At 39.3% G+C, this 13680-nt stretch overlaps 2 protein-coding genes across 6 annotated transcripts in view; both read right to left on the reverse strand.

Annotated features, from left to right (window-relative positions):
* The window catches only part of TWSG1 (twisted gastrulation BMP signaling modulator 1), a 26144-nt gene extending 24432 nt beyond the window's left edge, over positions 1 to 1712 (reverse strand). The window contains exon 1 of one of the 2 annotated variants that reach the window (XM_040588414.1): positions 1369 to 1712. The gene's annotated coding sequence lies outside the window, so the exon portion shown is untranslated. Of the gene's footprint in view, positions 1 to 1360 lie in introns of both variants that reach the window. The other variant, XM_040588413.1, reaches the window with a different exon arrangement.
* A 478-nt stretch (positions 1713 to 2190) lies between these two features.
* ANKRD12 (ankyrin repeat domain 12) overlaps positions 2191 to 13680 on the reverse strand; it is a 65838-nt gene continuing 54348 nt past the window's right edge. For all 4 annotated transcript variants that reach the window (XM_040588408.1, XM_040588409.1, XM_040588410.1 and 1 more), the window contains 4 exons: positions 8581 to 8679; positions 6830 to 6973; positions 3821 to 3916; positions 2191 to 3474 (listed from right to left, as the gene is read on the reverse strand). In XM_040588408.1, the coding sequence (XP_040444342.1) occupies positions 3289 to 3474; positions 3821 to 3916; positions 6830 to 6973; positions 8581 to 8679 (525 nt within the window). In that variant the 3' untranslated portion in view covers positions 2191 to 3288. The remainder of the gene's footprint in view (positions 3475 to 3820; positions 3917 to 6829; positions 6974 to 8580; positions 8680 to 13680) is intronic.

A 13680-nucleotide genomic window follows, 5' to 3' on the forward strand; every position in this document is an offset into this window, starting at 1 on the left:
CGGGGCGAGCGGCCGCACGTCCCCCGCGGCCCGGGGCTCCTGTGGGGAGGCGAGCCGGCCCGTGGGGCTGGGGGGGCGCCCGGCGGGGAGGGCGTGAGAGAGCGAGAGGGGACGGGGCAGCCGCGGCGGGAGGCACCGGCGGGCAGCCCCAGCCTGGCGCAGAGCGGGGCCGTGCCGTGCCGTGCCTGGGGCAGAGCCGGCGGCGCGGGGCAGGCGGCGGGGAGAGCTCCGCAGGGCGGGCCCGGCCTGTGCTGAGGACGGGACCCCCCGGGCTTGCGGACAGCCTCGCTCAGGATCTCCACGGCCCTGCCGCGCAGGTGGTTTATCTCCCCGCCGAGATCCAAGGGAACAAGTGTGGTCCCTAGAAGAAGAGTGCAGGATTCCCGGGAACCCAGAGTAGCACACACCCCCCCCCCCGGAGGCAGCTGGACCCCCGCGAGGGAAACAGGGCGACCACCCCACAAGCTGCTCCCGTGCCTTCCTCTCATCCCCCCTCCTCCCCTCCCAACTCCAACCCCTTCGTTGAGGGAAGCCCACCGCAGGCTGGCTGTCCTTAAATAACGCCCAAGGTATCATCCCGCAGAGTCAACGTGAAAAAAAGTAACAATAAATACAAGACTGGAACAAAGCCGGGATTCAAATGAGAGAAGCCAGGAAATCGTCGTCTAAGGGACTAAAACATGTGGCAGTCCCCTTTCTTCAAGCAACTGAATTTTTATTAAGCAGTTGCAATTGAAAAAAACCCAAAAATCTGTTTCACAGGCACCGGTAACAGGAAACTGTCTCTCCTTGCGCAGACGACACAGGCTAACCCTAAGAACCATCTGTCTCCACATCTCCTTAAAAGACAGGATACTGCCAAAATATTTTCAAGTTACCACAAAAATGTTTTTTGCTGATACTTCCAGAAGATGAACTTTCCGTTTGTTTTACATCAAACACACCCAGACCCCTACCCTCCTCCCAGCCCTGCGAGAGACCCCTGGGGTGTTCTGGCTGCCAGGCGGGCACAGAACTGCTGCCGCGGCCCCCAACATCATCCTGCTCCCTGGTTTGGGGTACGGCCCTTGCCCGGCCCACCCTGACATCCTTGCTCTCTGAGCACGTGCCAAGGTACCACTGTGCATGCACACCAAGGTCCGGCTGTAAACCTGCTTGGCCATCTTCTCCATCCCTAGTACTTTGTCACCTGCTTCTTTTCTAACACAGCCAACACTCCTGCGACCCAGTTTATCTCTTCTGTTGGTTATGCAATACCCTTAACTAGCCACATCCTGTACTTCAAAGTCTGTTACGGGTTCGCCCACTTCCAGATATGTATGTTATATTACTCTTAAGTATCTGATAAGTAAAGTCGTACCCACTTACTAGTTGTTAACACCTTGTAGCTTTATCCATTTTTTTTCCTTGGGATTTGAAGCAGATTAATACAGATTTCTGCATTATTTTGAAATTCTACAGCTACCTTCAGAAGAATATTTTACTTTCAGGAGACTATCACATTTGCATTTTCCTCAGGTACATCTTCAATTCTGAGCGATGTCAGGAAGATATTCCTACATAAGAGCAGGCACAACTACTCCTTCCACAGGCACCTAATAAAAGTGGAAGAAAAAAGTTACAGGGCAGGAACTACATGTTAATGGCTTTTACTGTGCTTGAGTTACTGTTACTTTATTCTGGACTGGAACTAGCAGCTATGTGCACAGGGGCAGGAACCTCCTGCCCATACAGTCTCTTGTTCCATGCTCGTTTGCTCTCCATCACACGGAAGGCACCCTGGGCACTCACACATAAGCATAAGGAATAGAGTACTCTCTAGTAGTTCACTTAGTAATTAAAAAAAAATAAAAATCAGCTTGGACCAAGTACTTTAAATCCTGTTTCTGGGTAACAGGGTCTCTTGCCTAAGCCCTGTTTCTTTCAGAAGTAACTTCACAGACATCTGACCCCAAGCATTCTTGAATAATTTACAGACTAGAGGGTAACATCTTTTTCATGAATACCTGTAACCTCCTAACTCATCAATAATTAACTGTCTGCTCATTAACAGTACTAAGAATAAAAAAGCATTAAATTTCACAACACAGGAGTTTTTTCTAGTTTTTCATTGAGCCTCCTTACATAATATTTCAGGAATACTACAATTTGATATTATCAAGTGTTACAATATTAAGAAATTCCAAGTAATAACATGACCAATAAAATTTATTAAACATTATATTTACAACTATTTACATATCCTTCTATAGATTAATATTAAAATAGACAATATACAATTTAAGAATTTTAATTCAAAGGCATTTTGTTGGAAAAAATAGGCTCTATTACGAGACCACCATATAAGAGCAAGAGGGGTTTTTTTTGTTTTACACAAAAATAGTTTCGGTATAGTAAGTCATAGGTATGGCATTACAATAGCTGACTAATATGAAATATGATTTTGTACATATTACAGTTTAGGTATCAGTTATTGGAGTAAAGGAGTTAAGAGTTCTGTGAAGCATGCAATACAGTTCAGTTTCAATTCTTTTACAGTTATGGTGATGAAACAAGCAGCTAAATCAAACACATGCCATACAAAAAAAGAACTGCCAACCAGGAACACGCTACACTTAATAAAAACTACAACTTTGGTCCAATAAAACATTAGACAAAAAACAGTTTTACAGTTAAAATATCTATTTTTATACAAGTTTGAACATTAATTACAAGACTATTTACATTTGCACAATATGTATAAAATAAATTATTCAAAAATGAAGACAATATTACATCTTTTTCCAAGAAGAAAACTGTACAGTAATTTACAAAATGTAATAAGATTAATAGACTATTTTCCTCCAAGTCTTACATTTTCTTCCACAGGCTTTTTCATCACTTTTCTGTGGGAGTTCAACTGTTACTGAAGTTTCATAATACGAAGCTTTATAGCAGATTTTAAGTGTCATTTGTTTTTTGGTGGCTGTTTTAGTTGTTAACAGCTTCCAGCACTGTTAACTCACCATGTTTCGTCATCTTTTTGAGCAGTAAGCTCTAAAGCTACAGGCAATTTTAAAATACGGGTAATGGCAGTTACTGGGAAACTGACTTTAAAATTAGCATCCATCTTCTGTGTTTGAACAAGAGCCTGTGCCATGCTTCTCTGAAGGAACACCTCAATTATTGAGAAAGGTAGCATTCCACAGAATTAAGCGCTCTGTCTTAAAAGAAAAATACCTTTATGTATCACTGCACGTCAATCTCTAGTTGTCCAAGGGAAAGGGGTGAGACAGAAGATGCTGGTTGTCATATTGGCGTCAATTCAAAGTCATCATTAACATCCACAAGAGGAACATAAAACTCCTGAATTTCATAAATGCTGAGAGATTTGTACGTAGCAGGATCAATTTCTTGTAGTTTAAGCTGCCACTCCAGTCTTTGTACTGCATTTAAAGCTGCTGCTTCATGCTGCTGCCTCATCAAAAGGCACGTCTGTTTTAAAATTGAGAAAGAAGTTATTTCAGTATTTAAAAAAAAATCACTACGAATTTGAATACAGAAAGAGTATCTAGGAGTCTCTATGGTGATAGTAATTTCCCTACTACGTATTCAGAAATTTCCAGATTATTCCATTATACTATATAGCAACAAATGTTAGTTTCTTATACCGCTAGACTCTCCTTTATGTTGCCCCTAAAACCTCTAAAACAGCCTATGATTTTGCATAGAAATCCACTCTTTATTCATCTATTTATTCATCTAATCTTCATAGTGACATTAGAGTTTTGGTTTGCTGTTTTTTGGGGGTTTTTTGAAGTGGAAAACCAAAGAAGTATACCTTTAATTTGTCAAACTTATCATCAACATCCTGTAACCACGACATAAACTGTCTTGCATTAAATCGATCCCTCACTGATGTTTTGCTGTCATCAGCCTGCAAAACAAGATTTAGTCTAAGTTATTTGATGATTCAAACTTAAACATACTTTAAAACATAAAACCTACTTTGTAGGACCTTCATAAAAAATACTTCAAATGGAAAAATAAGCTCAAAGTATCGAGGTATATGTAAGCATAAATGTTGACCACCACTTTCACTATGAGCCAGCTGCTCACTAAAAATGGGTATTTTCAGATTCCCTCAAGCTCTTTATTGTACTTTATTTTTTAAGTTTCAAGTAGTAGGCTTAAAGATTCTTTCTGTAAAGTCTTCATCAGTACAAGGCAGATCCTTCCACAAAATTGCTGTATCTTTGTTCTCTTTAAAATTCAGTAACGAATTAAATGGATATTCCCTCAGGGAAAAGCAAAAGCAATAATAAAGGAAAACTTAAGCAGCCTGACTTAACTGCTACACAAAGTAATAATAAAAAAATATTTCCACCATCAAAATCCCCCAAAGGAGATTTTAAAAAAGTGAGCAGACGTATCTTATATCCTACTCAATAAAAGTTTTTTTTTTTAATTAATTATTTAATAAGAATTTAGAATGTCACATCTGCCCATCGTGAGAAACTCCAGATACTCTGTAGATAGTCCTAAAACCGGACTATGCCAACTTAACATTTAAATAATAATCAGTAAATAGAACAAGCTACCGTTACTTCTTTTTTGGGAGCGGAGTGGGAGGATTGTGTGTGTATGTGGGGAGAAGGACACTGCAGGAATTTGTCCACTGACAATGGGCAAAAACAGGAAAAAAAACTGAAAAGCCTGAAATCTCTAGAAAACAGCTGAGATTTCAGATATCAAGGACAGCTGAACAGGTTGGTTCTAGAAAAAGCCTTCACCAACACTGATCACGTAACCCTCAACTGTAGGCATTTAGGAGAGCTGTGACCAGCTAACAGTCTGTTCACCAGAAACTTGGGCCTTTTTCCTCTCTTCCTCGTATGACTGTAAACGCGGTTCTCAAGGTCTGCCCAACACGTGCAGCCATAAAGGCAAGCCTCCAAAGACCCACAAACCCCATAAAACCAGTTCTGAGGTGGTCATTTTCCTGCAAAATAAACCAGATCTTAGCTGACAAGTCTTACCCAGCTATTTGCTCAAATATGACAAAAGTTTTGTCAGAATGTTTCTTCACTGTACAACAAAATAAGGAGTTGCTAGTGAGGTAACAGAAAAGTGACAGAATATATTACAAAATAACGGTTTCTTATGCATCTTCATTCTTCCTATGAAGCAAATTTAAATCAAAGCATCAAGTTGGTAGTTGAAAACACTGATTTCAGTTATAATAAAAAAATATATTTAATTTTGTGCAGGACATTATGTGCAGTATTATAATTTTCTAGGAAAAATTGCCACAGACTGAAACACAGAGCTGTTGAGGTACTGAGGCAGAAGGACAGGCGTTTTACTAATGCTACTGTTTATTTTATAGATGGTCAAACAAGCTGCAGTACTTGGTGGCGGAGGGAACACGGGACAGGACAGAGGGAGAACTCCACAACTTCTCCCCCATTAAAGAAAGAAGGATTCCTTTTGTTTCACAGAATTCAAACATAAAAGCAGTTTATTTCAAATCAGTTTTAAAATTTAACTATAAAAGTGCGGTTACATGCATAACTCAGATGTATCTTAAATTTCTAAAAAACTCAGGGCCTCTAAATTAGCACATGAAAAAGCAAACAACGTTCTGAACTTCAAAACTAACGATGACATTTGGACTGCTAACAGAAGAGAAAAATCTCATTTTTTCCCTTTCAGTTAGATTTACTAAGGAAGCGATGATTATACAATTTGACAGTATAAAGCTTAAAATGGGAGAACAATACAGTCTCCATAAACTGCTGTCCCCTGGTGAATCACCTTGTGCATAGCTCTAGTTCTTTATAAAGATGAGGAAAACGTAACAGATTGAGGAAACACTAGAAGCTGTAATAATTCTCTTAAGTGGCTCCAGGACTAAGGTAGAATTACACAGATGTTGGAAAAACAGGTGTTTCATTTTAAAATGCCCAACATCCAATGCATCAACACTTTTATTACATCCAAACCATCAAATTTCTTCCTTGCACTATGTGGTCCTCACAGTCCCTAAAGCAGGTCCTGAATGCTGTTCCCATTTTTGTTAGTTAGCAGACCTGTTCACAAAACACTGACATCATGACATTGTATTCTCATGAGAGACACAGCTGCAGCAAACCTCTGAGTGGTAGCCCGTAAAAGATATGCAGATCATAAACTATACTGCTCATTTACTGGTTTAATCACAACTAAATACCAACATTGAAAGCGTACGTAACACTGCACATGTAGATATTACGGAGCTTGAGGTGATTTTGAAAAAAATAATTTCATCTGGTAGTGTTCAACATTTCACTGTTGGCCCTATTTTTTATGGAGCAGTTCCAACAACTGCCTTATAGAGAGGAGAAAAGTATAATGCAAATATCTCCACCAAACATTTCCCCCAAACCAGTCTCATCACTTCACATACTACTGCATTCCAATACTCTGGACGACGGACAAAAATGATCTTCTGATATTATTTTTTTATTGTTTAAGCTCTATTTGTAAGCTTCCAATATTCTGTTTATGACTGAAATCTATTTTCATAAAAATAATCAGAGTAATGTTCTCATTTTATCCTTCTCATAACTTCTGGAGATGAAAGAAAACCAGACATGGTACAAAACAGAAAACCAGCATATACACACCCATATCCTCTTGTTATTGTACACCCAAATGAGGCCTAATCAAAGTAACAATCTTTAATACTCAAAACCTTAATTCCAGACAGATCAATGACCATTTCAGCATGGGAACAGAATTCTCTCTAAACTCTCCTTTTTTGCGTCATGCTAAAAAGACCCTTTTTCTCTGAAATACATCTCTTTACCTGGGCATCCAGAGGCACATTATAAACCTCAGCATCCAGCAGAACCGTGCAGGCACTGAATGGTAGTGCTTGATTAGCTAGCGTTCTTGCCGCTCGATAATGAACACGTAGAACTTCTTGTTCATTAGAAACAATAAGCTTTTCCTAATTGAATAAGGAAGGTATCAAGATAAAAATATACAATTGGTAAATTAAGCATTTCCATTTGATTCATAAAGATGTCCATTCATTTAAACATTTTTTTTTTAGGGCTTACACTTTCGAACAGTGTGAGAAATGGGCTGGTGGAGGGAAGAGTGGTTTGTTCATCTAATCAAATCCAAAATTTCAATGTAATGATGCAAAGAGTGTTCCCTGAATATCGGAACTGAAAACACCTTCTTCTCCCCCACCACTGCTGGCTAAACGTCATGCCCAGATTTTCCACTTGGTGCTATTGAGGCAAGTTCTAGTTACTGAAGGTGAAGATGAAAGGTATGAGGAGCACAGGGTTGGGATATAGATTTGTGAGTCTCAACTGTATAAAGATTTTTGTGACATGCTTGTCATGCTAGGCACAATGGCCATGTAAACTGAAGCAGAAATATAATTTGCAGATGATTTAAAGTTTGGTTCCTTTTTTTTTTTTTTTTTTAAACAACAGGCACAAACTCCATAAATTCATAGCTGGACAAAGATTCTTTCCTGACCCAAGACAAGAAAATATAGCTTACTTGACAAAACTTGACTTAGTAGTTGTATAAAGTGGATTTGATTTGAAGAACAGTCTATTTTAGCAAAATAAACAAACATATGCCAAATTTTAGACATAAAAGATAAAAGATCGTGTGTGTTTACTGCTCAGCAACATAATGGCTCTAATTTTTACCGGAAGAAAAGAAGCTGCGAAAACAGAAAAAGCAGCATCTTTCCTTTGGCTACAAATTTCAGTCAGAACTTAAAACTATGTTTACAGTCTTTGTGTTTGTTTTTTTTATACCTAGCTTTACACTGAAATATCAAATTCAAGGAAAACCCCTCCCTCAACTGGTTTGTTAAGCCACACTGAAATCAACTTAACTAAAAAACTACCACATCACATTTTAATGAGCCAGCTGCTCATATAACTGTGTAGAAATCCTTAAGATACATTCCATGTGAGAAACAGGTCCTGTCTGTGTCCTCAAGCAATCTGGCTCACAATACTGACAAGACACCTAAATCTACCCTGCCAAGGAAAAAGGTTTTGGCAGCTTAAAAATAAAGAATACTCTTAAACCAGGAATATTTTCTCAATTCCTGTGTTCAAATTCAGTGAAGCCTACAGATGTACTTCTAACAATCTCAGGCTGCTTTTACAAGCAGAATATTGCAAATTATATTTTAGTCTTAGAGCCATATGTGTCTTCTATGAAAATGGATTTTACTCTTGCTTCAGTTCTTTTAACTCAGTTTGGTTCTGAAGTCTACACCATCATTAGCTTTCAAAACTAGTCTGCAGCTTTCTTCCCACTCCCCATGGGAAAAATCTGGGCCACATCTTAGAGCAATTAACAGGAAAAAACTGTTCTTATTAACATAAGTATTCTACTAACAGTTGTCAAAACTTTTTTTTTTACTTAGAAGTTTCTCCAATTCATAAGTTTGGATAGAAGGCGTATTATTTCTAAAGCACTGTTAAATTGAGCAAAATATAGTCTGTCCATTGAAAAAGAAAAAGCCCCCTAAAGCTTAAAGTCGGGAGATAAAAAAATAAATTACTTTATTCTTACCCTTTCAATGCTGTGCTGTAAACGTAGTTTCATCCTTACAACCTCCTGTTGTTTAAATAGTTCCTTAAGTGGGTCCGACAGTGAGGGAGGTGGTGTAATCTGTGGAAAAAGTTTTATAAATAGCATCATTAATATATATTTAACACGTTTAACATTGCCTATATGATACGAGCATTTATTTAAAAAAAAAAAACCTCCAAAACATATGCAAGATATTTTTTAGGGAAGATACAACAGTTTCATACATTCCATTAATTATGTGACTTCAATGCACTTGCAATAGAAGGTTTTAATGATTCTTTACCTTAAAAAGTTAATAAACCTAACTGAAATGGCATTTCAAACTGTTTAGTGCTTTTAACGAGACACTGTCAGCATGCCAGAGCTGTTCTTTGAAAGGGTTATACATTGTAAGATAGTAAAAATAAAAGTTGCTGTCAATTTTAAAGACTCGTTAAAGCATAGCTGTTCATTTTGAGAAGTTCAAAAATGCCTAGCCAAATACAAGAGCAAAATAAGAAAAATATTGCTAAAAAAAAGTCAGTCACTTGATACATCTATAGAGTGTCACTGGCATTTTATAGGGCACAGAAGATAACCAACCATATTCCTAATCTTACAATCACACAGACCACAAGCAAGAACAAAAAGTACACCAGAGCCCCAGGCAGTAGCTTGGAAAAGTGTTTCTTCATGTCAGTTATTCAAATAATTTTTTTAAAAAAGCTTATGCCTAAACCAACCAAATAAATAAATAAAAATAAACTTGAGTGAGCTGTCAACACTGTTACTGATTGGCTATATTCTAAACATTTTGCATTTTTAGTCAGTTATAGTAAACAACCGGTATTACTCTCTGGACCGAGCTGTATGCCACACTGAAAAGGCACCTGGGAGCCCTCACAGCTACTGCAGAAATCAGATGTTTCTTGAGAAGTAACTAATAAACATCCTGGGAGTTTTTAAGGCTCCACCAAAAGTTCACTTTTCTATATGCCAGTTCAGTATTGTTTTTTAACAACCACTTGATGTAAAAGCATTGATACTGCTTTGGAAAGACGCATCAAAACTAAACGACATACTGCTTACTACCACTAATACTCAGAAACCACAGCTGAAATACACACCTACAGGTATGATACTCTAACTTGTACTTACCACAAACACATAGACATAATTCTGTTCAATAATACGGATACTGCAACTGTCAAAACCCAATAAATCCATTATGAAAATATGGACACACTGCATGACTAGTATCGATCTCGCAACTATACACTCTAGTAACAAAGTTATTTATCTACCAACAGTTAATCAATTATTTTATCTTGGAAAATTATTTCAGGACATTTTTTTCCCCAAGTGGAAGTCAGCCAATGTGTTTGGAATTAAAGAACATATTGAGTAACTAACTGCAGTTCATTCCTGAAGCTATTATTTACTATAAAATGCCATTAAACTCCTTCACGTTTCAAACTACTAAGCAAGATACGCTTCACTTCCCTCAATGAAAACAGTTTGGCTCCCAAACTAGTGGGTAACATTTACAGCATATCCCATTTTGTATAAGTCATCAGTATTAAAAACAAACACAACAAAAAAACCCAAACCACAAACATCTACTGCAATAATCTGTCTCAATCACAATGGGTATCAGTGTATTTAAATTCAGCCCGAGATACACCGCAGTCTCGTTTTGCCCAGAAACTTTGCATTCCTGACAGTGCAACAGTGCAGTCATAGTCTTTCAATAACATAAGACAAGATGCTTGTAGTAACACCAAGCTTTTATTTAATTAATTTTACTAAGCCCCGAAAGATCTCTCAAAAATCTCAGTGCTTTTGCTAACCGAGAAGCACACAGCATGAGGCAAGATAAACAACCTGTCTATAAAGATTATTTGAGTTTATGCAGCCACGTCGTCCAGAAATAAAAATTTCGGGGCTGGCGAGCACCCGTATCAGCTGAACAGTTTCAAATATGATGAAGCGTTATTCCCTTGAATTTATGGACTGTTTAGTTTTGCAACGGAAATCCCAACCAATGCCACAGCAGATAACTGAAAATGACTTAAATTACCTACACCGCAAGCTTGTACGGATTTTTCCTTAAACATCCATGCGGACTGTGCCCCCGGGCAGACGCCGCTCGCCCCCAGCTGCAGTACCCGATGGGCGCCGTGCCGGCCGCCCCGTGCCCAGCAGCCCCAGCGGCAGCGCCGGCCCGCGGCCGGGCAGGCGCCTCCCGAGCGCCAGGGGGCGCCCTAGCGCCGCGGAGGCGGCTGAGGCTGCGGCCTGCGGCCATGCGGTCCCGCCGGGCGCCAGCGCCGCCGCCCCGGGCGGGCACCGAGCCCCAGCGGCACCGCGATGGGCTGCCTGTGCGGCGGCCACCGGTGCCTCGGGTCCCGGGGATCAGCCCAGCCTCGGCATGCACTTAGAAACGCTTCGCTCCAGCCAGCCCTACACCACCTCCCAAAACATAAAGTTGAACACGGGGCTGATTCTGTTTTGAGTAATTTCTGAAATGATGAATTTTTTTTCCTCTCCTCGGGAACACAGAAAGCCGGCCCTCACACCCTTAACGCCTGCGAGCGCCATCCGAGTGGTGTCACCACGCCTGCTGGTGAACAAGCCCCGCGTTCGGGCAGGGGAACCCACCGCCCCGTCTGGGAAGAAACCAAAGTTGAGGGGCTCAAGGCAGGAATTGCCGGAGGAGCCCCTCTGGCCTCAGATCTGAGAGGCTGTTCCTAACGAGACCTCAAAAAGCCTGTTGGGAGAACACAAACACGTATGTTGGACTTGCAGGAACAGAGCATGACACTGAATGCCAAAAGGAAAAGGTGCCCTCAGGGTTTTTTTTTTTTATAACCAAAATAAATTACCAAATTAGTTTAAGGGCTCAGACTCCATGTGGAAGAGAGGGAGGCAAAGGGGTCCTGCCTTCTCCAGTATTTTCTAATCCCAGCCGGAGAAACCACCCAGAAGAGCCAGATGGAGCTCAGCCTTTCACCTTTGTCCCGCTGCACCAGGCAGCCGCCGCTGCAACAGGTTTGTTCAGCCATCACTGGGGTCAAAGACATACCCTCTCCATCTCCAACACGTGAAAATCAATTAAACATGTTTCCTGCGTGCCTTGAATTCTGCATAACTACTACAACTAGACCACCACTCTGTAAACATTCAGTCCTTATTTGTGTCTGTTACAAAGAACAACAACACTGAAGCTAACTCAAGATTCACACATACACAAGTTTTCTGCAATTATTATCGCACATCCCTCTATCTCCCCTCATCCGTGCCACTCAAATCAACTGGCCTGCTCTATTGCTATCATATTTTGAGCATTTAGGAAGCAAAATTCTGGTAACATCACTAACATAAGCTTTTACCACTTAAGTTTCTACAGGAAGGTCAGAAACTGGACAGAAACCCTTTTACTAGAAACATATCTTCTAGATAGCCATCTGAAGCTGGAAATGAATCATCTTGGTATCTCTTCTCAGGAGGCTGTACAGATAAAGGCAACTGAACCCTGCTGAACATACTGATTTAGCAATCTGAAAGGCAATTTAGCTAAGTGCAGTTTAAATTTACTGTTAGAAGATTGAGATTTGTTTCCTTCTGTTTTGAACTGACCTGATGTATCCTATCTTATGTTTTGTATTTGCATTGGTGAGAGGGAAGCCACAATTCATATGTGACTATCCTTACAGCCTTAGGTGATATGGGTAATAAATTACAGTACATAAACAAGGCTGTGGAAATCAAACTTAAGCACACCATCTCCTGGTTCCCACCTACAGGATGTTTGAAGTTCATCAGATAAACCATAGCGCATCATTAAAATTCCAATGCAGAGAACAGCATGTTACACAAACTATTCTGAGTCTCAGAGTGTCAGAGCTAAATATATTGTCTTCACATAGACCTTCACACAGTGGTATCTAAAATATAGGAATAATTTAAGAAAAAGTATCTACTTTCCCATAGCCAATGTACATCCATAAGGCAAAAATCAGGTTAACAGAGAATCATTAAAGAACCATGAAAGGAGAAATTTAAAAAGAATCCCAAGAGAAAAGTCGTTTTACCACTGCACCAGACCATTAAATTACACATTATATGCATAACAACATGTACATGGTATTAATATTCCACAACTGTGGAGAGGCTAGGCATAGCCCTTCTTTTCATGTTGTTGGACAATGTGTACAATATACATATAAGTATTTATTTTTGAGCATGAAATGATATCTGGTTTAGCAATACTCCTTTTATAGTATTTGTAATAGGCACTATTATGATTGAGATTTTCAATGGTGCTGAACTAAAATTATTAAATTGTATACACAAGCAAGCTCTGAAGAAGCTACTAATAAATCAGCTAGAACTACTAATAATTTTTTAAATGTTATCTTTTTTGTGCAAAGAAACATGAGAAATTTTGTGAAAACGGTACATTTACACAAGTGACAGTAATTAAACAAAATATTTAGCTGCATTGTAGATTATTTTTCTGGCAAAACTAAGATGCTTGAAGTATTTCCCTTGATAGATTAAAACTAACTATGCTTTAAAGATGCTACTTTCTTACACTTTACTCCTGAAGGAAATAAACATCAATTTTCTCATAATTTCTTTTGGATTCTCACAACTTTTTTCCTTCCCTTTTGCTCCGAACAGCCTGGAATAAAAATATCCACCTGTTCTTTCCACAGCTGTAGAAGATTTAACAGTACCACGGAAGCATATACAAAACAAGTTACAGTTTAAACATCATTATCACCAGAACATGTATGTGTAGGGATGCAACCCCAAAATCTAAATGAGATAAAAATCAATGACTGTAATCCTTCAAGTACATATTCACATTTTTATCAAGTTTTTAAAGAGGTTTTTAACAAGTAATTAAAAGCCATTGAGAATAGGGAACACACATTTGTCTCTGGTATCTCCTGAACTTAAGTTGCCCAAGAATTTGCGCTACCCTACTACCTAAATTTATTTTAATGAACTGCAGATCCCTATTATATACAGCATGAGACATACGAAGGAAGCATGAGGCAGTGGCTTTAATATGTCTCCCTTTCTTACAGTACC

This window comes from Falco naumanni, chromosome 3, assembly GCF_017639655.2.
Source record: "Falco naumanni isolate bFalNau1 chromosome 3, bFalNau1.pat, whole genome shotgun sequence".
In the NCBI taxonomy this organism is placed as follows: Eukaryota; Metazoa; Chordata; class Aves; order Falconiformes; family Falconidae; genus Falco; species Falco naumanni.